Source organism: Brachypodium distachyon, chromosome 1 (assembly GCF_000005505.3).
Source record: "Brachypodium distachyon strain Bd21 chromosome 1, Brachypodium_distachyon_v3.0, whole genome shotgun sequence".
In the NCBI taxonomy this organism is placed as follows: domain Eukaryota; kingdom Viridiplantae; phylum Streptophyta; class Magnoliopsida; order Poales; family Poaceae; genus Brachypodium; species Brachypodium distachyon.
Window position 1 is genome coordinate 26,530,413 of NC_016131.3, and position 23,354 is coordinate 26,553,766.

At 43.5% G+C, this 23,354-nt stretch overlaps 2 protein-coding genes and 1 pseudogene across 4 annotated transcripts; 2 read left to right on the forward strand and 1 right to left on the reverse strand.

Annotated features, from left to right (window-relative positions):
- Nucleotides 1-1,468: 1,468 nt before the first annotated feature.
- Nucleotides 1,469-2,513, reverse strand: LOC100838972 (chaperone protein dnaJ 8, chloroplastic). The gene has a single exon (XM_003563278.4). It carries the CDS (start codon nt 2,186-2,188, stop codon nt 1,730-1,732), a length of 459 nt encoding a protein of 152 aa, XP_003563326.1. The 5' UTR covers nt 2,189-2,513; the 3' UTR covers nt 1,469-1,729.
- A 1,192-nt stretch (nt 2,514-3,705) lies between these two features.
- On the forward strand, nt 3,706-15,229 carry LOC100842501. 3 transcript variants are annotated; one of them, XR_001405555.2, is made up of 5 exons: nt 3,706-3,863; nt 3,995-4,130; nt 4,278-4,363; nt 13,627-14,911; nt 14,999-15,229. XR_001405555.2 is itself a non-coding variant. In XM_010241702.3 (4 exons), the coding sequence occupies exon 4, from the start codon at nt 13,651-13,653 to the stop codon at nt 14,842-14,844; it is 1,194 nt and encodes a 397-aa protein (XP_010240004.1). In that variant the 5' UTR covers nt 3,706-3,863; nt 3,995-4,130; nt 4,278-4,363; nt 13,627-13,650; the 3' UTR covers nt 14,845-15,229. The 3 variants fall into 3 exon arrangements, 2 of the variants coding, with proteins under 2 accessions (XP_010240004.1, XP_024313497.1); XM_010241702.3 differs by having other exon boundaries at nt 13,627-15,229; XM_024457729.1 differs by lacking the exons at nt 3,706-3,863; nt 3,995-4,130; nt 4,278-4,363 and adding an exon at nt 9,846-9,864 and having other exon boundaries at nt 13,627-15,229.
- LOC100842189 lies at nt 9,874-13,608 on the forward strand (annotated as a pseudogene).
- Nucleotides 15,230-23,354: the final 8,125 nt, after the last annotated feature.

Sequence of the window (23,354 nt, forward strand, 5' to 3'; positions counted from 1 at the left end):
AATAACAGTTATCTATGGTACAACCGAAAATCAATTTGCGTAGCTCCATCTTGTTTTTTTTTTGCGAAAAGGCCAAGGCCATATATTAAATGAACCAAGCCTTACAAAACCATATTTAAAATAAAAGAAAATTACACGCAAGTTATTTTAGGTAAATCTTGTTGTTTTTCTCTTGCACTCGCAGTTGGCGCGCGGCGCCGCGCCGTGAGCGAAGCACGATGCTGCCTCTGGATCTCCGAACCACATCCGAGCCAGAAAAACGTTGTTAACGTAGCAGCCGTAAAGTCGGTCGGAACCAGAAGATGCCGGAAAAGTTGCTACGTTTTTGACAAATAACGTGCAAAGTGTTACGACGTGCCGGGAAAGTTGACATGTAACAATCTGCATATATAGCTGGGCCTTCACGGTTTCGATGTCAACTTTTCAGGACTGTTGATTAAAAGCTTTTCATGTCGGTTGTCTTAGGAGGGAAACACGGGTCAATAAATATATGGCAGGTTAGGCAGAACATGAAATGGGTGCATTTGTAATGCTTAAAGAACTACAGTTGTTCTAGAGATCGAGAACAGCAAATTGTGTGATGCAAGCCATGAAGCCAAAGGGTCGTGACGAATCCTCGAAAAAGTAGGCTCCATCAGAAAAGGTAAGATTCTTCCAAACACTTGTTTTATGGTGTTTCATCACCAACTAGCTCAGCAAAAGAAACCTAAATTAACAAAGAATTATGGATACATAATATATTCGGGTTATCCATCACCTGTACAATCTTACGTTGCAGGCCTAAGATATGAGTTGCAGTTTTAAAAATCTGGTTCCCAATTGGATGTTTCAATACGCTCTTCAATTGTATTTCAACTTGTTTATAAAATGCTCAAGCCCACCAACAGAAATTTAGTAAATCCTGATTTAAGAAGACAACTACAGCCTCCAACTGCAAATTTACTTGTACGTACTTACCTCTAGGCTCCAGACATTGGAGACAATGGGTTTTCGGCAGATTTTTCTCATTAACTGGTCAAATTCTTTTCTACTTAATTAATATGAAGAGGCACAGTCCTTGCTGTTTGCTAAAAAAAAAGGGTACTTTGGAGACAAGGTTTAATCTTATCTACTGTAGGAAACAACCTCCTCCTTTCAGTCATCATACAAAACAAACCTTAAGCATGTAAAGATTGATATGGATTTTCAGGGAACCTTTAAATAATTGTGTGAACAATCAGCGAGGCACCGACGAACGAGCGATAGCCACCCAAAAGTCCAAAACTAATTGGTACGGCTAGAGCAACAAAATAGAATACCTGTTTCTGTTTGAATAACATATCTTCACAGATCTAAATGATGCTGAACACGAGAGTTCATCCCTCCAGATCTTCTGGTCTTGTAGCATCACTTGTACTCCTACTAGTATAAACAAAGTCTATAAACCATCCCAGTCACTGAAAACGAAAGAGGCGTATCAGCATATGCATTTCTAGTTAGCCACGATTTATTAGACTCCTCAAATTCTCAAATCCCTTCTTCATATTTACAAATGAGAAATACAAACTGTGGGTACAACCGTTAGAAATTTAGTTCTGTAAATGATCCCTTTCTCCCTCGCTAAAAACAGGGGGAGAAGCAGAGACAGTGACGCGTACAAGGAAATTTTACAGTTGTGCCGCCTCGATCTGTCAGGGCATGTCAAAGAAGAAGATTCCAGCTCCAGCTTCAAATGTCGAAAACTGATCGATCACCAGTCCTCGTCGTCGTCGTCGTCGTCGTTGAGGTAGTACCTGTAGCGGTCGAGGTCCTCGTCGGCGAGGCCGTACCGCTGGCGCCAGTACTCGAGCCGCTCCTCCGCCGCCCGGATGTTGCTCATCACCCTCTGATACGCCGCGTTGATCCTCTCGAAGTCCACGCCCACGCCGCCGTCCCCTTCGCCGCGCCCGTGGCCATGGCCGACGGCGTCCGGGTGGTACTCCAGCGCGAGGCGGTGGAAGGCCTTCTTCACCTCGCCCCTGCTCGCCCCCGGCGTCAGCCGCAGCGTCGCGTAGTGGTCCTCCACCGCCCCCGCCCCCGGCGCCGGCCTCGTCGACCGCGCCGCCGCCGCCCCGCCCACGCACCTCACCGACGCCGGCGCCCTCCGCCGCTGAGGCGGCGAGCCCCCCGCGCACAGAACCGCTGGTCCTCCGGCGACGATGACAGCCATGGGCACGCACGCACGGGAGAATGGCCGCTAGACCTCGAACCCCGGGGTTAGGGTTAGGTCAGCCGCGAATTGCAATCGAGAGATTCGTAGAAGGGGAAGAAGAAGAAGCCTTCGGATCCGGATCGATGTGCTGACTGCGCGTGGTGGAACGAATGAATCTGGGAATCGGATGTGAGGAATGGATGAGGCTGCTGCATGCCGCGTGGGGGCTGGGGGATTTATACTCGCTGGCCATGGCGGTTGGGGATGGTTGGGCATTGGCGGGTTCTTCTTCTTCTTCCCGAGGAAGCCGCACGTTTGGGGCGCCGCGGTGATTCCCACGTTTGGCATTTGTCTGCACGGGGAAACTTGGCCGGGGGATACAGACACAGACAGCGCGGCGTCCATATCCGTTTCCGTTTTCTTCCACACGTGGCGCGTGCGTGTGCTGCTAGTACTATTCCTTTCCTTCTGTGTCTTCCGTTTCCGTGGGGATTTCGCTGCCAAACGGAGCTGCTATTTTGGTCCTTTCTGGAGAAAACTATGTTATCCTTCACGTGACTGTTTGTAAGTAAAATCTTGCTATCATTTCTTTTGTGTTTTTTGAGCTGTTGAAATTGGCTCGGTAGTGGGTGGCGCCTCTAAAACCTGGAAAAGAAATGTTAGCCCGATTGCGTTATTTTAAAAAAAATCCGGATCATAATTATCTGGATTTATTAAAAGGTTTAACATATGACGTATCCGTCAATTCCGAAATGTCTGTACTGATTTCGTTAATTTTGAAATCCACGATCTAATCTCCGAGAGATGCTCGCATCAGTAAGGTACGCGTGCGTGCGTTCGTAAGATGAATGTATGACCACGTATTTTTGTACCCCTCAGTTCATAAATTCTAGGAACGGAAGAGATATTGTTCCTAGAAAAAACAGATGCCAAAATAAGAACGCGGAGAGTCATTTCTCTGTTGCCGTGACGAGAATACACGGCCAGAGAGAGAGAATCGTCCAGAGGCACGATGTACGCGAGAAGCTTCCCGGTCGCATTCATCCAGAGACAACAAACGCTGTATACCGATCGGCCGGTTAATCCAAAGGCGACTGCAGCGACAATCGAACCCGACCCAGTCCAAAGGCGCTTCCACGCGTACGGCAGGGTCGGAGACTAGAGGTACGTATATACAGTCTCCCCTGTTCCGACCTACCGCGTATTCTACGCACCTTCCTACAGAGTACGAACCCACAAGTGCCTAGCGACGACGACGGTGGGCCCGTGACGTGATGAATTTCTTCTGCTCGACGTCGACGTGGAACAGAAGTACGTACGCACAGGGGCGGAGCTACAGTATTGGGCCGGTGTTAGTTGACACCGACGCCTATGCCCCAGCCCCTTAAAATTGGTTTGACCCCGGCCCATTCCAAATGACATCAGTCCAAAATTGGTTTAACCCCGGCCCATTTGAAAATGAGTACTGTACAAACTGCAGTAGCCCAACTGCCCAAGCCCAAGCGTCAAGCCCAACTCCCAATCCTAAACTCCACAACCATCGTTCAGCTTCTTCTTCGCGTACCCAGTCGAGGCTTGCCCCAGAAAACTTGCGAGAAAAGGAAACCCTCGACGCTCCTCACCGCCGCGCGCCGTCCGCCGCCGGCCGCGCCTGGCGTCCCTCATCTCCGGCCTTCTTGTGCGGTTCCGATCTGTAAGTGATGTCGGGGCTAAAGCCAATTTGTTTCATTTAATCTCAAGAAGCCAATCTGCTTAATTTCTCGATTCCTCTTGTATTTGTATAATCTGTATTTCAATCCTAAGTATTTTGTGCTGATTTCGTAGGCAATATAATCGAGCGCCTTTTGATTTTTGAAAAGAAAATCGCCACCCACCTGACGAAGGTCCATCTACAAATATTACAAGTACGACTCCGTCAACTCGTCCTTCTCCTTCGCTGGTGTCTCCACGAGTACCAGAGGTAAATTTGGATCCTATCGATAGGAAGAAAAGTTTCTGAATATTATTGGACCGAAGCTACAAGATGAGATAAGGCGCAAATATTTGATCACAGGTCCATTCAGACCACCAGCTGTTTATGAATCACTCTATTGTTTGCTTTCTGCAGCAAGAATTTTTAGCTACACTCCCAAGCAATGATGTGATAAATCGCTTTCTGATGATAAAAGATTGCAGAGGAGATGATAAACAGAGGTACAACTCTATTGCTGTATGTTACTGTATAATTCAAGAGTATAAACACTTTTTTGATACATTAACACTTTTTATGTCCTTATATAGTTTATTTTATTAGTCATTTTATTCATATTAGATAATATGAGGTATATATTATTGCTACCAGTCCGTTTTGACACCGGGTACGCAGACACCGTCTCGCCGTCAGCCGGCCTTACATGTTTCTGTCAGGTCTTTAATGGCCTATTTATAATTTAAGTAAGTAGAAACAGCATCATATGTTATTAAGTTTTTCAGAACAAATCATGCACGTATGTCATGGTGAAAAACTTAGCCTCATGAGATTTTACATGGACTGTTATCCTTATGAGCTAGGCAAGAAAACAATCACAAATGATGTTCTTAGACTCGTGTTGCTACGGTACAAGTAAGTATGCTGTTATGTGAAGATTCATTTTTGTGTGGTTTCTACATGATTCACAAATTATCGTATTTTTTCCTCCTCCACCGGCAAACCCATTCTTTAATTACAAATTCATGCCGTATTTTGACAAAAAATGGTAAAGACATACTATTTTCTTGATTTGGAGACTAGTATTTTGACAAAAAAAAATGGTTGGCGTCAATGTGTGGGTTCAAGGTGGCAGCAACCCCCATGACTCTACAACTTGTGTTGTGTCATCATCCTTTGCTTAGCTTGTCGTTTCACACTTCAACCACGTCGATTTACTACTTAAGGTCCTATTTGGAATGAAGGGTTTTGGAGGAATATCATATGGAAAACATTGAACCAAATTCCTTTTGTTTCTCCATTGTTCCCCGACTTCAATCTCTCGTGGACTCCCTCAATTATCAGACCATCGTCTTCTTCTCCCACACGAGCTAGAGAGAGAAATGGCCTTCTCAGTCGGACCACCTTGTCTAAAATGTTCTTACTTTTTTTTAGATCAACAAAATCTATGCTTTTGTGAAATGATCTCATAGAAAGAACAATATTCAGTTAAAACCTCATTCTTTAGTTACACATTCATGTCGTAATTTGCAACAAATGGTACGGAAATACTATTTTTCTTGATTTGGCGAGAATGGTATTTTGACCCCAAAATGTTTGAGACATACTATTTCGACAAAAATGGTTGAGACACACACGGTTGAGCGTACAAAAATGGTTGAGAGATACAAAAACGGTTGAGACATACTATTTTGACAAAAAAATGGTTGTGACACACGGTTGAGATGTACAAAAATGGTTGGGACACACAAAAATGTTTGAGACATACTATTTAGCAAAAAATTGTTGAGACATACGAAAATAGTTGAGACATACCATTTTGACAAAAAATGTTGAGACATACAAAAATGGTTGGCACATTATTTCGTCAAAAATGGTTGAGACACACGGTTGAGACGTACAAAAATGGTTAAGACATACTATTTTGACAAAAAATATTGAGACATACAAAAATGGTTGAGACATTATTTCAACAAAAATGGTTCAGACATACAAAAATGGTTGAGACACACACAATTGAGAAATACAAAACTGGTTGAAACACACAAAAATGGATGAGACATACTATTTTGACAAAAAATGTTGAGAAATACAAATATGGTTGAGACAAACTATTTCGACAAAATGGTTTAGACATACACGATGGGACATACAAAAAAAATTTAGACATATTTTGACACAAAATGTTGAGAGATACAAAAATGCTTTAGACATATTTTGAGAAAAGAATGTTGAGACATACGAAAATGGTTGAGTAAGTAAATATCTTCTCTATTCAGTAGCAAGGCACGGGTATTATATTAATGGTGTCTAGTAATTGAATCGGAGAGCGAACCCTCTTGTTTTTCCTCAATCTCTCACGAAGCATGCAGAATTGCTCAATTGCCACTGCACCGTCTTCTTGCCCCATGAGAGTGAGCAAAACACTACCTAGAATTACCATATATGACACGTAAAATCCTCTCTCTTGTAACTCTGTATGTTTATGTTTTCCTGTCATGGCTTTCTCAAGGCAGAATCTTGATCCTATTTCGCTGCCCCGATAGAACTTCGGTTATGCAGCTTATTTTTCATGTGATCGATCCTTGTGCTAAATATTAAGTATTTTTTATCGACGGAGGTAACCTATGCTCCTGTTCCATACTTCCATTTCTCATAGGAAAGAATACAATATTAAGTTTGCAACCTCGTTCATGAGTTGTCTCAACCAAGGGTCTCTACAAGCAGGGCCAGCGAGCTATATCTTTCGTGTTTACTCGTTATCCCCCTAGCGGAGCGCAGATCGAAAGGGCTTGTAGCCGTCCGGTCACAATCGATGCGCCCGGACGATGGGGCAGGGCCGTCGATGAGCATGCACGGGCTGCACGACCGCTCAGGGCCCCCAAAAACGTGGGGCCTCCAGATCGATTGTTAGTTTGGTTGGGTATCCAGAGAAAAAAGGGAAACTATCAGTAAAACGCTAATTTACGCGCCTGACAGGTGCACGGCATCGCACGACTCCTGGACTCTGGTCGATGCCTCGACCTGCTCGCACGACGCATAAACTCCACCCAATCGCCGCCCGTTCGATCGATCAGTTCAGCGCTTTCCTCGTCTGTCTGATCCGCCTCAGACCTGAATCGCCTTCCCTATTTATCTGCTGATCTCCTGCCTAGAGTCTGGACTCTGGACGACGCCCTCCGGCCTTCTCTCCGTCCGTCCGCGTCCGGCCGTCGGGCCCTGTGCGCGCTGCGCCTCAGCGTCTGCCAGCCGCTTCTAATCGGGATCACCGCTCTTCATTGAGATCAATATTGTAACACTGTTTTTAATTGATTCACTAAGACAATTCAATTGAGGCCTAATCAATCAATTGGACAGTAGTTTGGTTTTGTAATTGTAGTCAGCAGTACACGACAAATAGCACTTGAAAATGAAGCCTTAAAGAAGATTAGTTATGAAGATATAATTGGAGATTTCATTTAAAAAACATAAGACCGATGATGCTTTTTCAGTAGAACATGAGGTCAGTTTATTTCTGCGATAAGAGCATATGTTTTAGCATCAGTTTCTGCTATGTATTTCTAATGTTTTATGAAATAAAGCATATTGCGATGGTGAAGTTATATAAGTGAATGAAACTACGTTTAGTTATATGAAGTTAGTACAAATTTTAGAACAAACTTTTCAATTTTGCTCTGGGGCCTCCAATTCCTGGAGACGGCCCTACGATGGGGTACAACAGCGGGCAAACGGTGAACATACGCCATGTGCCGGTCGACGGCATCGCAACGCGAAAGAGGAGAGACGGTGGCCTCTTTCAAAATTTAACCGCATCAAATCAAGGTTTGAAGTTTGTTGTCTGAAAGATATATTTGGAAAAATAATCGTTGGTTGTATCATATTTCAGATAAAAGATTGTCAAGTGGACCACCCTGTCTCAAAATCCTAGACACACCACTGCTATGGGCTAATCTCATCTCCTAGATACGCCACTTCTATAGGGTAATCTCATCTCAACTCTGCTTCCATCCGAGGTTCCTACAACTACGAGCAACATTCTGATTCTAACCAGTCTATTGAGCACATCCACCATGTGTTTCGTGGGCAAGTCCGCAATGCTGGTTGGGGATTCTCTTTATTGGTTTGTTACTAGAATTCTTCGTGGGACTTCATAAGGATTCCTTGAGCTTGATTTGAATGGACAAATGCTAGATGTGATACATGTGCCAGTGGTCATGTCTGTCGAAATTTTTTGCCGCATGACGTCCAATTATGGATGAGAAGTCATGGTATTGCTTCAGGGGAGTTGGGAAGAACTAGTGAAGTGGACAACCTACTTCCACACCCACATATTCTAGGGTTTGCTAGTCAAAATAATGTTGTCTTCATCCTCCAGCTCTAGTGTCTACTAACACTGCATGTAATACCCCGCATCGTTACTATCCATATGAAAGTGTCTACACTGCATGTAATAGCATAGACATACATTGCGGGTATGGCACAAGCAAATTATTTTCGATAATTGGTTGACCGAACGCTATTTACATCTCTTGTGTTAACCAGCCTAAAATTTGTAAGTACTGTTGTAGGAATTAGTTCTTCTAATGTTTGATTACCGTAATCTCATCCCTGCCGAGCGCATCTCCTTGCGGTCCGACCATAGGGACCCCCTGCGATGCCTTGGATGCAGACATGGTCTCGTACTCCTCTTCTCTCTGAAGCGGCTTGAGTTCTTGGTGTGGGACCCTCTCACCGGCGACCGACACCACCTAGCCATTGCCCCCGGGGTTCTACTAGGGAAGACGTTGATTAGTGGGTTTGTGCTTCGAGCTGCCGGCGACGGCCACCACTTCCTGGTGACCTTGGCACTGACACAAACCATCGACAACCAAATGCAACATGCAAGAGAGCGCTTGCCTGCATTTACTCATCGGAGACCGGCCTATGGGGTAATCTCTTCTTAACACTGCTTCCATATGAGGTTTCTACGACTACATGCCACATTCGGATTAGGACCGGTTTATTGAGCAATCCTACCGTGTGTTGCATGGGCAAGTCCATTGTGCTGGTTGGGGATTCTCTTTACTGGTTGGTTACTAAAAAAGTTCGAGGGACTTCATAAAGAATCCTTGAGCTTGATTTTAATGCATAGAGGCTAGATGTGATATGTCCGCCAGTGGACATGTCTGTCGGAAAAAAAATGCCATGTGTGATGTGGGCAGATGGTTGTGATATTTGTTTCCCCCTCTTGTCGGACTTCAGCGCCCAATTATGGAAGAAAAAGACCGATTGACATGGTATTACTTCATTGGAGTTGGGAAGAACTAGTGAAGTGGGCAAGCCGCTTTCCGTGAAATTTGAGAAGACAGGGCACCCACATATTCTAGGGTTTGCTAGTCAAAATAATGTGGTGTTCCTGTGGACACATTGTCGGTTTCTTCATGCTCCAGCTCTAGTCATTGCAGTTGAAGATCTTCAAAACCGACACCCCGCATTGTTACTACCCATATGAAAGTGTCTACACAGCATGCAATAGCATAACCATACACTGCGGATATGGCACAAGCAAATTATTTTCGACAATTTGTTGACCGAACGCTATTTACATCTCGTGTTAACCAACCTAAATTTTTTTAGTGTTGTAGGAGTTAGTTCTTCGAATGTTTGATTACTGTAATCTCATCCCTGCCGGGCGCTTCTGCTTGCGGTCTGACCATAGGGACCCCATGCGGTGCCTTGGATGCTGCCATGGTCTCATACTCCTCTTCTCTGTGAAGCGGCTCGAGGTCTTGGTGTGGGACCCTCTCACCGGCGACCGACACCACCTAGCCATTGCCCCTAGGGTTCTACTGGGGAAGACCTCGATCAGTGGGTCTGTGCTTCGAGCTGCCGACGACGGCCACCACTTCCTGGTGACCTTGGAAGTGACACAAACCATCGGCAACCAAATGCAACAGTGCTTGCCTGCATTTACTCATCGGAGACCGGCCGATGGGGTAATCTCTTCTCAACACTGCTTCCATATGAGGTTCGACTACATGCCACATTCGGATTATGACCGGTTTATTTAGCACTCCTACGATTTGTTTCATGGGTAAGTACGTCGTGCTGGTTGGGGATTCTCTTTACTGGTTGGTTACTAAAAAAATTTTAGGGACTTCATAAAGAGTCCTTGATCTTGATTTTAGTGCATAGAGGCTAGATGTGATATGTACGCCAGTGGACATGTCTGTCGGAGAAAAATTGCCATGTGTGATGTGGGCAGGTGGTTGTGGTATTTGTTTCCCCCTCCAGTCGGACTTCAGCGCCCAATTATGGAAGAAAAAGACCGATTGACATGGTATTTCTTCTTGGGAGTTGGGAAGAACTAGTGAAGTGGACAAGCCGCTTTCCGTGAAATTTTTGAAGACAGGGCACCCACATATTTCTGGGTTTGCTAGTCAAAATAATGTGATGTTCCTGTGCACACATTGTCGGTTTCTTCATGCTCCAGCTCAAGTCATTGGAGTTTGAGATCTTTGAAACCGACACCCCGCATTGTTAATATCCATATGAAAGTGTCTACACAACATGTATTAGCATAACCTTACATTGCGGGTATGGCACAAGCAAATTATTTTCGATAATTGGTTGACCGAACGCTATTTACATCTCTTGTGTTAACCAGCCTAAAATTTGTAAGTAGTGTTATAGAAATTAGTTCTTCTAATGTTTGATTACCGTAATCTCATCTTTGCCGGACGCTTCTCCTTGCGGTCGGACCATACGGACCCCCTGCGGTGCCTTGGATGCTGCCATGGTCTCGTACTCCTCTTCTCTGTGAAGCGGCTCGAGGTCTTGGTGTGGGACCCTCTCACCGGCGACCGACACCACCTAGCCATTGCCCCCGGGGTTCTACTGGGGAAGACGTTGATTAGTGGGTCTGTGCTTCGAGCTGTCGGATACATACTGTTGGCGACCAAATGCAACATGCACGAGCGCTTGCCTGTGTTTACTCTTCGGAGACCAGCCTATGGTGTAATCTCATCTCAACACCGCTTCTATATGTGGTTTCTAGGACTAAATGCCACATTTGGATTCTGACCATTCTATTGAGCACTCCCACGATTTGTTTCATGGGCAAGTCTGCCGTGATGGTGGGGGATTCTCTTTACTGGTTGGTTACTAGAATTTTTCGTGGGACTTCACAAAAAATCCTTGAGCTTGATTTGAATGGGTAGAGGCTAGATGTGATACCTATGCCAGTGGAAATGTATGTCAGAAAATATTGCCACATGTGTTATGCGGGCAGAGGGTGGTGGTATTGGTTTCCTCCTTCTGTTGGACTTCAACGCCCAATTATGGAAGAGAAAGACCGATCGCCATGGTATTGCTTCATGCGAGTTTGGAAGAACTTGTGAACTGGACAAGCCGCCTTCCCTGAAATTTGATAAGATAGGGCACCCACATATTCTAGGGTTTGCTAGTCAAAATAATGTAGTGTTCCCGTGGACACTTGTCGGTGTCTTCATGCTCCAGCTCGAGTCATTGAAGTTTAAGACAATCTTAGAAACCAGCACCTCGTGTTGTTATTATCCATATGAAAGTGTCTACAATGCAGTTAATAGCATGCCCTTACACTGCGGTTATGACACATGCAAGTTATGTTCAATAATTGGTTGATTGAACACTATTCACATCTCTTTGTGTTAAGTAGCCTAAAAATTTAAGTAGTGTTGTATGAATTAGTTCTTCTGATGCTTGATGACCTCTTCGACATAGTGAAGTTGTTTTGCTATGTATTTTCTGATGCTTGTGTGCTGTTGTTTTATGCAATTTTTGTGGTCTTGAAAAAATTAGTTAATGCTATCTAGTTTAGTTTATTTTGCCAGTTCCGTTTCTATAGCCAGGCAATGGGAGGCCATATCGCTATATCACGGTTCCTCTAGTTGGAGCAGGGCTTGTCAAAAAAATATGTAGCGCTATTGCTCACATCGTGACATTATCATTATGACTATGTGGTTCAACTAATAGTTAGCAAAGTCCCTCTACCAGTTTATTATGCGAATATCATACAGTAAAGCAACTAACACCAAGATTTGCTCATTCTTTGTATAATTATTGAACTAAATTTCATTGTCGTCTGCCTATTGACACGTGGAAGAACTGTATAATTGTAGGGCTAACGTATAATTTTACTATGCAACTATGACGACTTCCTGCTCATTCTAGATAGCCGTTTCATACTTCAATAGCATCAAATTTGCTACTTGAGGCTCTATATGGAATGGAACATTTTTGGAGGAATATCATAGGAATAGAAATTCATATGGAAACCCTTGATCCAAATTCCTTTTGCTCGTCCACTAGTCCCTACTTCAGTATCTCGCGGAATCCCTCGATAGTCGGCGCACCGTCTTCTCCCATACATGTGAGAGAAATGGCCTTCTCGTTCGGGCCACCTTGTCTGAAGTGTTCTTACCTGTTTTTTAGATCAACATAAAATATGTTATGTTTCATTATCTCATAGAAAGAACAATATTTTGTTTACAACCCCATTCTTTAGTTACACATTCACGTTATATTTTGCAAAAAAAATGGTTGAAACATACTATTTCTTGATTTGGCGAGAATAGTATTTTGACAACAAAAATTGGTTGGGACATAAAAAATGGTTGGGGCATACTATTTTGACAAAAGTGGTTGAAACACACAAGAATGGTTGAGACATACAAATTGTTTAGACATACTATTTTGATTAAAAAAATGTTGAGTAAAGTGGATATCTTTTGTTCCATTCGGTAACAAGGCATGGGTATTCATTAATGGTGTCTAGTAATGGAATTGGAGGGCAAGCCCCTCTTGTTTTCCTCAATCTCTCACCAAAGCATGCAGAATTGCTCAAGTGCCGGAGCACTATCTTCTTGCCCCATGCAAGTGAGCAAAACGCTCCACCTTTCCCGTCACGTTCACCTCATTTCCTAGAATTATCATATACCACACACAAATCCTCTATCACTCTGTATGGTTTATGTTAGAGTAACCTTTCCTAATCCACTTTATACACATGTATTGGTATGTTAGTTTGAGTCTGTAATTGAATCATCAAAAGTATAAAATGATCTTCTAGTTTGATGTCAAGTCGTAATGCAGTAGGAATAGGTTTCAAAGTCTCGTTTGTAAACTGAAGAGTTTTACAGTACTTCGGGTTAGCGTTGATATGGGCAGCTTTTTGTGTCATGTTGGCCGGCATGATGTCGAGCTTGTTAAGCTTTTTGTACAAAGCAGTAAAACGATTTCAAAAGCAGAAAGTTGCTGCTGTAAAAAAAATCTCCCACCGAAACCATATGTATTATGTTTTCCTGTCATGGCTTTGTCAAGTCAGAATTTTGGATCCTATTTCGCTGCTGGGATAGAACTTCGGTTACCCAGCTTGTTTTTCAAGTGATTAATCCTTGGGCTAAATCTGTCAGCCTCTTGTTTTGTAGATCAACGGAAGTAACCTATACTCTCGTTCCATCCTTCCATTTCTCATAGAAAAGCAAAACAATATTGACTTTACAACCCCGTTCATTTGCAGACAACACAGAGTTATGATAGCAACAACAAAACATCACCTACTTCAATAGATGGCAGATTCCCACAACAATTGCTCTCGTCGTTGTTTTTAACTTTGCTCAGAGTCTAGCCGCATTGGGATCGAGCTCTATTGTTTTGGTCTTGTGGTGGTTCCTATTAATTGCATCAGAGAGTGTGAACCCCACTCTTTTATCAAAATAAAAGAGAACTAATGTTTGATCCTTACTTGCAGTTGACCAGACTCTGACAGAGCATCATGCCAGACAGGAGAAGCATGACCAAGCTGGACGACCTGCCCGAGGATCTCATCATCGACAAGATACTCATCCTGTTGCTGGCCAAGGACATCGGCCGTTGCCGCACTGTCCGCAAATCATGGGGCAGCGCCACCTCCACGCCAAAGTTCATGCTTGACCACCACCGTCGCCAGCCATCGCTCCCCATCATTGACGGCCAGCCCTCCCGTTTCGTGGCCCTCCGTTGTGGCATGGGCACCAAGGTCTCCGATGAACAGCTCTGGCCCATCCCCACGAACAGCAACAAAGCCAGTGACAAGTTTCACCTCCACACCACCTGTGACGACGGCCTCGTAATCGTCTCCCAGGGACCCCGATTCTACATCTGCTGCAACCCAGCCATCCACAAGCATGCTCCCCTACCGCTCCATTGTCCCCATGACATACTTGGACTCTACCGACACAATGCAACTGGGGAATACAGGGTGCTCTGGTGCACAAGGTACACAAGCAATGCAGAAACTTTGTTCATCCACACAGTAGGAGCTAATGAGTCAAGGAGCGTCACGGTAAGATCCCCAACAGCACCCTCCTCGTCGCCTTCCCTGGAACAGGCCTTACATGAGGGGCTACCCTGGAACTATTCTAATTGTTCCCCAGTTCACCTCCATGGCGGGCTTCACTGGTTATCCCATAATACCAACAAGAGCATTCCACGTCGTGGGGACATCATTGTGTTTGACACAACAGCTGAGTCGTTCCGGTGGATGCGCGGTCCTGTCCGGTCAGGCCTTCTGGGGAATATGCCGTTTGAGATGGAGGGAAAGCTTGCTTTGTGGAGCGGCAACTCTTACCAATGCACTACTGCTATGGATGTCTGGGTGATGCAGGATTACGATGCTGAGATCTGGGCCTTGAAGTACCGGATTGACGTGTCTACGGTGGAGGCATCACGGCAACTCCATTTAGCTACTCTTGAAAAGAAAAAGAAAACATCACGTGATTTAAGAGTGAAAATGATCCATAATATGGTTGTGCTCAACGATCATGAGCTGCTCATACAGTTTAATTATAACCATGTGTTGCGCTGTGACATTGGTGGCAAGTTCCTAGAAATGGTGAACATTGGGAAGAGACAATATTGTATGAAACTCACTCAGCATCGCCTCAAAGAGAGCATTATTCCAGTCCTGTTTGATGAGATGCAAGAGTAAGAAGATGAGGAGCCTCCATTCTCCACAAGACATGTCTGAATCTTCAGGAAGCCTGGCCTTTCACCTGGTAGTACATCTATCTATCCTTATCTGAATGTCCAGGGCATACCTTTTGTTCGTGGCTCTTCTTACTTATTGCTAATATTATCAGCAGAGACTATTTTGGATGGTAGCACTTCTGCCGTCATCAATTGGTGCTTATTATGATGTCTTGAACATCATGCTATTGTTCTGGACTATGGAGCATCTATCTTTGTTATTAGAACTATTTTGCTGTTTTTATTGGCCACCAAAGTTTAAAATCCAGATTCCATTGTTAATTAAGAACAAGGATAGAAGTTTGGTCTTGGTCATATTCGTTGAGATAATATTGCATTTCCAGGAATGGCACTCTAGCAGTTCCTTAGAAGTTAATTATTGCATTACTTATTGTTGAGATGGTTACTCTGCATATCTCCTTCCACAGGCTGGTAGTTTGATTTCTGCTGTTCAGTGAGCAATTTGGTCCTAATTCCTAACCAGAACTTGCTTCTAGCATCTGCGTTACTTCTGCATTTTGCACGAACACGATGCTGAGTACTATGTGTAACATAGTTGTGACACTTAGTACCGGACGGAGGGGTACTAGGGTTGCTGCGTATGTTATACAGTATCACTTAATTACGGAGTAGCAGTTTAGCACAATTTGTTGTCTGATTGTTACTTAACTAGTGCTGCTATGCTATGATTAAAGAAAGAATATTGGTACTCTGGTCTTGTATCGGGAACATTTTCAGGGCTTATGTTTCCTGCTGTTTTTATGTGTAGAGTTTGGCATACAGGGGATGTAAAAGCGGCATCTCCCGTTTTCTTATAGGTAATTTAATCTGTAGATTTAGCGGATGGGCTAATGGCAGTTAATCCTCGCACGTGGTATTAGTCCATCCTTCATGCCCTTCCCATTACATCTTGGATGATGAACATGCAGCTAGCATGCACTAGCAATACTACTAAGCCATATAGCTGCACAAGTGCATATTCATCAAGATTCGGAATGCATGTAATGGGAAATAAATGAAGGATAGAGTACACCGCGTACGAGAATTAACCACGTGTATACGCAAGCATGTACGTCAGCCCATGCGCAAGCTCACAATGACCATACATATCATATATATACACACACATATACATCCATATATAGATACGAATCTCGACACATAAATACGTTTTGTAATCTTTTGGATCCTAGGTATCTCACATCGACCGTCGGATACTCGGACGGACAGACGGCGATCTGAGAAACCATATGTTCCTCGAAAATATCATGTGGTTAATGCGCCATAAGCCCATTACACCTTACCTCGGCTCACCGCCGCGCTCCAGATCGCCATGCCGGGCAGGAGAGGCTCAGCCGTACTTGCCGACCAGCTGGAGGAGATCATCGCCGACACACTCCTCCGTAGGCCGGTGCCGCGCCGCGTGCAGATCCATAAACATGCATGTTGTTGTTCTTTGAAAAAAAAATGGTTGAGACATACTATTTTTCTTGATTTGGCGAGAATAGTATTTTGACCTAAAAAATGGTTCAGACATAAATAAAAAAGGATCGAGACATACAAAAATGGTTGAGACATATTATTTTGATAAAAAAATGTTGACATACCAAATGGTTGACATACTATTTTGACGAAAATGGTTGAGACAAACGGTTGAGACGTGCAAAAATGGTTGACACATGTTAAAACCACATTCTAATTTACTTACACATTCATGTCGAATTTTGCAATAAATAGTTGAGACATATTATTTTTCTTGATCCGGCGAGAATAGTATTTTGACCCAAAAATGATTGAGACATACAAAAATGGTTCAAATATACTATTTTGACAATAAATGTTGACATAAATAATAGTTGAGACATGGTATTTTGACAAAAATGGTTGAGACATACAAGGTTGAGACGTTAAAAAAATGGTTGAGACATGCTATTTAACAAAACAATGTTGAGACATACAAAAATGGTTGAGACATACTATGTCGACGAAAATGGTAGAGACATAAAAAATGGTTAAGACACACGAAAATGGTTGAGACATACGAAAATGACAAAAAATTGAAACATACAAAAATGGTCGGGACATATTATTTCCAAAAAAATAGTGGAGACATACAAAAATGGTTGGGACACACATGGTTGTTAAGATGTACAAAAGTGGTTCAACACACGCATGATATACGCAAGCATGTACGTCAGCCCATGCGCAAGCTCATAATGACCATACGTATATGTCCATATAGATACGAATCTCGACACATAAGTAGGCATAAATACGTTTTGCAATCTTTTGGATCCTAGGTATCTCACATCGACCGTCGGATACTCGTATGGACGGAAGGACGGACGCCGATATGTGAAACCATAAGATCCTCGAAAATATCATGCTATTAATGCGCCATTAACGCCTACCCCCGCTTCCGCGCCTATAAAAAGGAGAAGGAAACACGCAAAGCAGCACAGAAGGAAAGGAAGTACTCCTACAATGCCGCCGCGTCGCAGGCCGAGCCTGGGCCGGCAGAAGATCGAAAAGGAGCGGATCGAAAGCCGGGAGGCCCACCAGGTGAGTTTCTCCAAGCACCGTGTTGGGCTGTTTAAAAAGGCGAGCGAGCTTTCGGTGCTTTGTGGCGTGGTGCGCTGGCCGTCGTCGTCTTCTCCCCCGGGTTTTGCGGATTTTGGAGGTGGACTAAGGGGCATCTCCTGTTTTCATGTGTAGAGTTTGGCATAGAGTATAAACACTTTTTGATACATTAGCATTTTTGATACCCTTATATAGTTTAGTTTATTAGTCATTTTATCCATATTAGATAATATGAGGATTATTGCTACCAGTTCGCTCTGACCCGGGTACGCAGATACCGTCTCGCCGGCAGCCGGCCTTACATGTTTATGTCAGATCTTTCATGGCCTATTTATAATTTAAGTAAGTAGAAACAACATCATATGTTATTAAGTTTTTCAGAACAAATCATGCACGTATGTCATGGTGAAAAACTTAACCTCATGAGATTTTACATGGACTGTTATCATTACGAGCTAGGCAAGAAAACAATCACAAATGAGGTTCTTAGACGTGTGTTGCTATGGTACAAGTAAGTATGCTGTTATGCGAAGATTCATTTTTGTGTGGTTTCTACATGATTCACAAATGATCTTATTTTTTCCTCCTCCACCGTCAAACCTATTCTTTATTTACAAATTCATGCCGTATTTTGACAAAAAATGGTAAAGATATACAATTTTCTTGATTTGGAGACTAGTATTTTGACCAAAAAAATGTTTGGCGTCAATCTGTTGGTTCAAGGCGGCAGCAACCCCCATGACTCTACAACTTGTGTTGTGTCATCATCCTTTGCTTAGCTTGTCGTTTCACACTTCAACCAAATCGATTTACTACTTAAGGTCCTATTTGGAATGGATGGTTTTTGGAGGAATATCATATAAATAGAGATTCATATGGAAAACATTGAACCAAATTCCTTTTGTTTGTCCATTGTTCCCCACTTCAATCTGTCGTGGACTCCCTCAATTATCGGACCACCGTCTTCTTCTCCCACATGAGCTAGAGAGAGAAATGACCTTCTCAGTTGGATCACCTTGTCCGAAGTGTTCTTACCTTTTTTTTAGATCAACAAAATCTATGATTTTTTTCCCATTATCTCATAGAAAGAACAATATTCAGTTAAAACCACATTCTTTAGTTACACATTCATGTCATAATTTGGAACAGAAGGTAGGGACATATACTATTTTTCTTGATTTGGCGAGAATGGTATTTTGACCCCCAAAATGGTTGAGAGATACAAAAATGGTAGAGACATACTATTTCGACAAAAATGATTGGGACACACACGGTTGAGACGTACAAAAATGGTTGAGAGATACAAAAATGGTTGAGACATACTATTTCGACAAAAATGGTTGAGACACACACACCATTGAGACGTAGAAAAATGGTTGAGACACACAAAAAATGTTGAGACATACTATTTTAACAAAAAATTGTTGAGATGTACGAAAATAGTTGAGACATACCATTTTGACAGAAAATGTTGAGACATGCAAAAATGGTTGAGACATTATTTCGTAAAAAATGGTTGAGACATACAAATATGGTTGAGATACACACACATACTATTTTGGCAAAAAATGTAGAGACATACAAAAATGATCGAGACACACGGTTGAGACGTACAAAAATGATTGAGACACACGGTTGAGACAAAATAAATTGAGACATACAAAAATGGTTGAGACATATTATTTTGACAACAATAGTTGAGACATACAAAAATGGTTGAGACACAGAGAGTTGAGAAGTACCAAACTACTTGAAACACACAAAAATGGATGAGACATGCTATTTTGACAAAAAATGTTGAGAAATACAAAAATGGTTGAGACAAACTATTTCGACAAAATGGTTTAGACATAGACGGTGGGGCATACAAAAAAATTAGACATATTTTGACACAAAATGTTGAGAGATACAAAAATGGTTTAGACATATTTTGAGAAAAAATGTTGAGACATACGAAAATGGTTAAGCAAATATCATTTCTCTATTCAGTAGCAAGGCATGGGTATTACACTAATGGTGTCTAGTAATTGAATTGGAGAGTGAACCCTCTTGTTTTTCCCCAATCTCTCACCGAAGCATGCAAAATTGCTCAATTGCCAGCGCACCATCTTCTTGCCCTATGAGAGTGAGCAAAACATGCCACCTTGCTCCATGTGTTCTCTTCACTACCTAGAATTACCATATATGACACGTAAAGTCCTCTCTTGTAATTATGTTTGTTTATCTTTTCCTGTCATGGCATTGTGGCCAAAACGACAAAACTGACCCTTTTGTGGAAGTTGAGCCCGAAAACCCCCCTCCTCGAAACTAATTCCAAAACTGACCCTTTTCAGCAACGCCACTCACTCTGGCGTTTCGCTTCAGAAGGCAACGCCATAGGTAGTGGCGTTGCGTCCGACGTGGCGCTAGGTCAGCGGAGCGAGGCTCGCTGTTGACTCGGTCTACGTGGCATCGTCCGAAACGCCAGAGCCTTTGGCGTTGCCCTTCTCGCGCGAAACGCCAGAAGGTCTGGCGTTGCCGCCCCATAACTCCCGGCCCACCACTTATTTCCCATCTCCTTCCTCTCTGTTCCTCATACACGCGCGGCCGCTAGGGAGGCCCGGCTCTCGGCTTCCTCTCTCCCCCCTCACGAAATCCCCTCCTAACCACCCCAAATCCAAGTGAGTTTTTGAGGGATTTTCAAATCTCTCAATTCCTAAGGTAAATCTCACCCTCTTCTCTCTATTTGCCCGGTTAATTTTGTCCACATGGGTTGATTTGGTTGAAACCCTAGACTTGTAAGATTTGATTTGTTGAGATGTTCAAACCCTAGGCATGGTAAGATTTGATTGGTGTAATGGATGTATTGAATGTTTGTATGTATTAGCCTAATGCAATTTGTGGTTTAGATGCATGTTCCTAGGGATGCAATGTGTGCACGCTGCGTGTATGCATTTATGTCCTACATCAATGAGTTGGACACGCTCACTCACCAGCAGGTAATGGTGTATTAGTTTTCGGTTGAAGTCTGATGTGATGCCTTACTTAAGAAGTAATGTCATCTGTTGTAGGTCAACTGGAGGCCTTACTTGGGTGAGAGGCCTTGGATTTTGAATGAATTGTGCATGCGTGACGAACACCTTTGGCATGCAAGGGTACCGATGATATGCTTTTACGCTGTCGAGTGGCACCTTCCACAACGGGTTGCCGCTCAATTTGGTATCTTGCAATGCACCCCGCCGGAAACACAGGTCACCGGTCTTGAGCTACATCGGTGAGTGGCTGTACGATTATGCATATGCCTTCAATAAAGCCATGAATGCTAATGATTGCACATCCGCTCTAATTTTGCAGTATTAGTTGACGGAGGTGTTCGGGAGAGAAGAATTGGCCACAGAAGCACCAACGTTGGATTGACATGTGGAATGAAAGAAATAATAGTGTTGAGTTTGAGGAAGCGAAGTATGATGATGAATCGTACTACCGCCATTTATACTGGCTTAGAGGGGAGTATCGGCTTTATCTGAAGCCTGCTTGGACCGATGAAGATTTCTTGGACTTAGAAAGGGAGTTTGAGGTTGACAATCCATACAACATGGGCAGAAGAGAATCCGAGGGGAGCCAACTTGACTACGCATCCGTTCATGATAGAGTCGTATGTTTTATATATTATGTATTGCATATCGTTTACTTGTGTCTTGGTTTTTATTCTAATAACCACCATCTTCAGGGTACGGAGCTCCACAGGTGTGTGAGTGAGGCCCCAGTCGCACTCTCACTCCCTGAAGGCACTACAGTGTCAGAGACGTCTCTTAGGAACACCATGACAGTATGTCCCCCCTCCCCCTTTTGTTTCTGATTGTTACATTTTTTTTATACAAATATTGATGCCGCGTTTTGTCAATGTTATTTTTCCAGAGGTTCGTAGGCCGGTTCCGCAAAATGGCAGCCATGCTTGCTTGCCATGGTTGCGGAGCCGTTGATGCCCATGCACCTGGGCCGAGTGCTAGCCAAGCCGTTGATGCCTCATGCACCAACGATGGTGAATCCACTCATGCCCTAGAATATCAATCTCCATGGCATTGAGTATCCCTTGGTGCCAGTCTGATATGATGCATACTTCCCTATTAGGAGAAAAAAATCCTTGTCCTCACAAGATACATGAGCCATTGCCAATTGTCGTTGGTCTCCCCTGACACCAAAGCAAAGGCCACGGGCAACACCCGATCATCAACGTCATGTGCCATTGCAATCAACAGTGATCCCTTGTATTTTCCAGTCAGGAATGTGCCATCTATGGACATATCAGGCCTGCAGTGCTGAAAGGCCTTGATGCACGGCTCAAAAGTCCAGAACGCACGGCGGAACACTCCATTGAGTTCTTCCACCACATGATACATGCCTGGGTTTCTATAGGCCATCCCTCCCAACATCCTAGGGAGTAGGTTGTATGCTTCTGCCCATCCACCGTACAACATTTTGAATGCGGCTTGCTTGGCCTTCCATGCCTTGCCATACTTGATGGGGTATCCCATGATCTCGTGAATGAGACGCATCATGAAATTCACCTTTATAATAGGTTGACACTTGATCCAATGAACTATTCTGTATGCGATGAAAGTGGAGGTGAGCTGACGGTGTGTCTTGGATGGGATTTTGGGTTTAGGACACATGTGAGTGGCTACACAACTTGTTATCTTCCACCCCCATCTCTCATTCTTCGTGCACGGACAACCCATGGGCATCGAGGCTTCTCACACTTCACGGTGTAACGCTTATTCGCATCCGAGTGCCTCACCTCGTAAGGCCGATGGTGCTTAACCGCGTACTCCCTCAGCCACATCTTATAGTCTGTCAAATCTGGAAACTTCAGACCTTTCTTTATTTGAGGATTATTGGCTTCATCCTCTTCGGTGTGTTTTACGGTAGGCATCGGTTCAAATACTTTAGTCTTGCCACCATCAACTATAGCCTGATCGACGAGACTGAGATCACCAAAAAATGATATTCCGTGCTCACGACCGAATTCTTTATAAAATATTTCCGCTTCTTCTTGCGACACCCATCCCCATGCCCTTCTTCTGGTCCTTCATCATCCGAGTCATCGGCAAAGGCATCACAGTAGGGGATGTCGCGGTCCATGTCCTCTTCTTCCACATGTGCCTCGACATCACCAACATCATTGTCATGAATCTGATCCTCCCTCTTGGAAACATCATCCTGAGTGCCTTCATCATATTCCATTTCATCAATTCCATCACCCTCCATGTGAACATTGACCTCATCTTCTTGTTCATCGGCATGCTCACTATCTCATCTTAAATTCAAGTTGTTGGCTCAAAAGTGGTGGTTGGCTCATAGTATTAGGGACATACTCCTCAAAACTACCATCAACTAGGGACTCATTTCGACACGGATTCATAGCATTGTTTGGGGAGGCACACCGGTTCAAGTCAATTTGCAATCGGGCGCCTATGAACTTGGTGGAAAAAACTTCGAGAGACTTATCTTGTGAAGCCGCTACAACCTCCTTGTACGCCTCCCACACTAACTCTGACGTGATAGGCATTATCTTAATTCGAGATCGAGGCCCCGACCCAACATCATACCTTCCTTCCAATCGAAATTCCTCATTCCAATCAATCCATTTTGAAACATCTCTAATCCTTCCCACAAGCTCATCATAGCTAGGACTTGTTTCAAAGACCAACACTTCCTCTTGAGTTTCCACATTATCAGAATTGTTACTTAGAAATATCGCCTTGTCCACATGATGGACATTTACGATTCTCGCCATCTAAGAAGTACAATATAAAACAAACATAATGCATCAATCACAACTCTACCAAACAAACTTTGACATAAATTTCACAAAATCTAAAAGGCAAAAACCCTAACCCTAACCCTACCTCA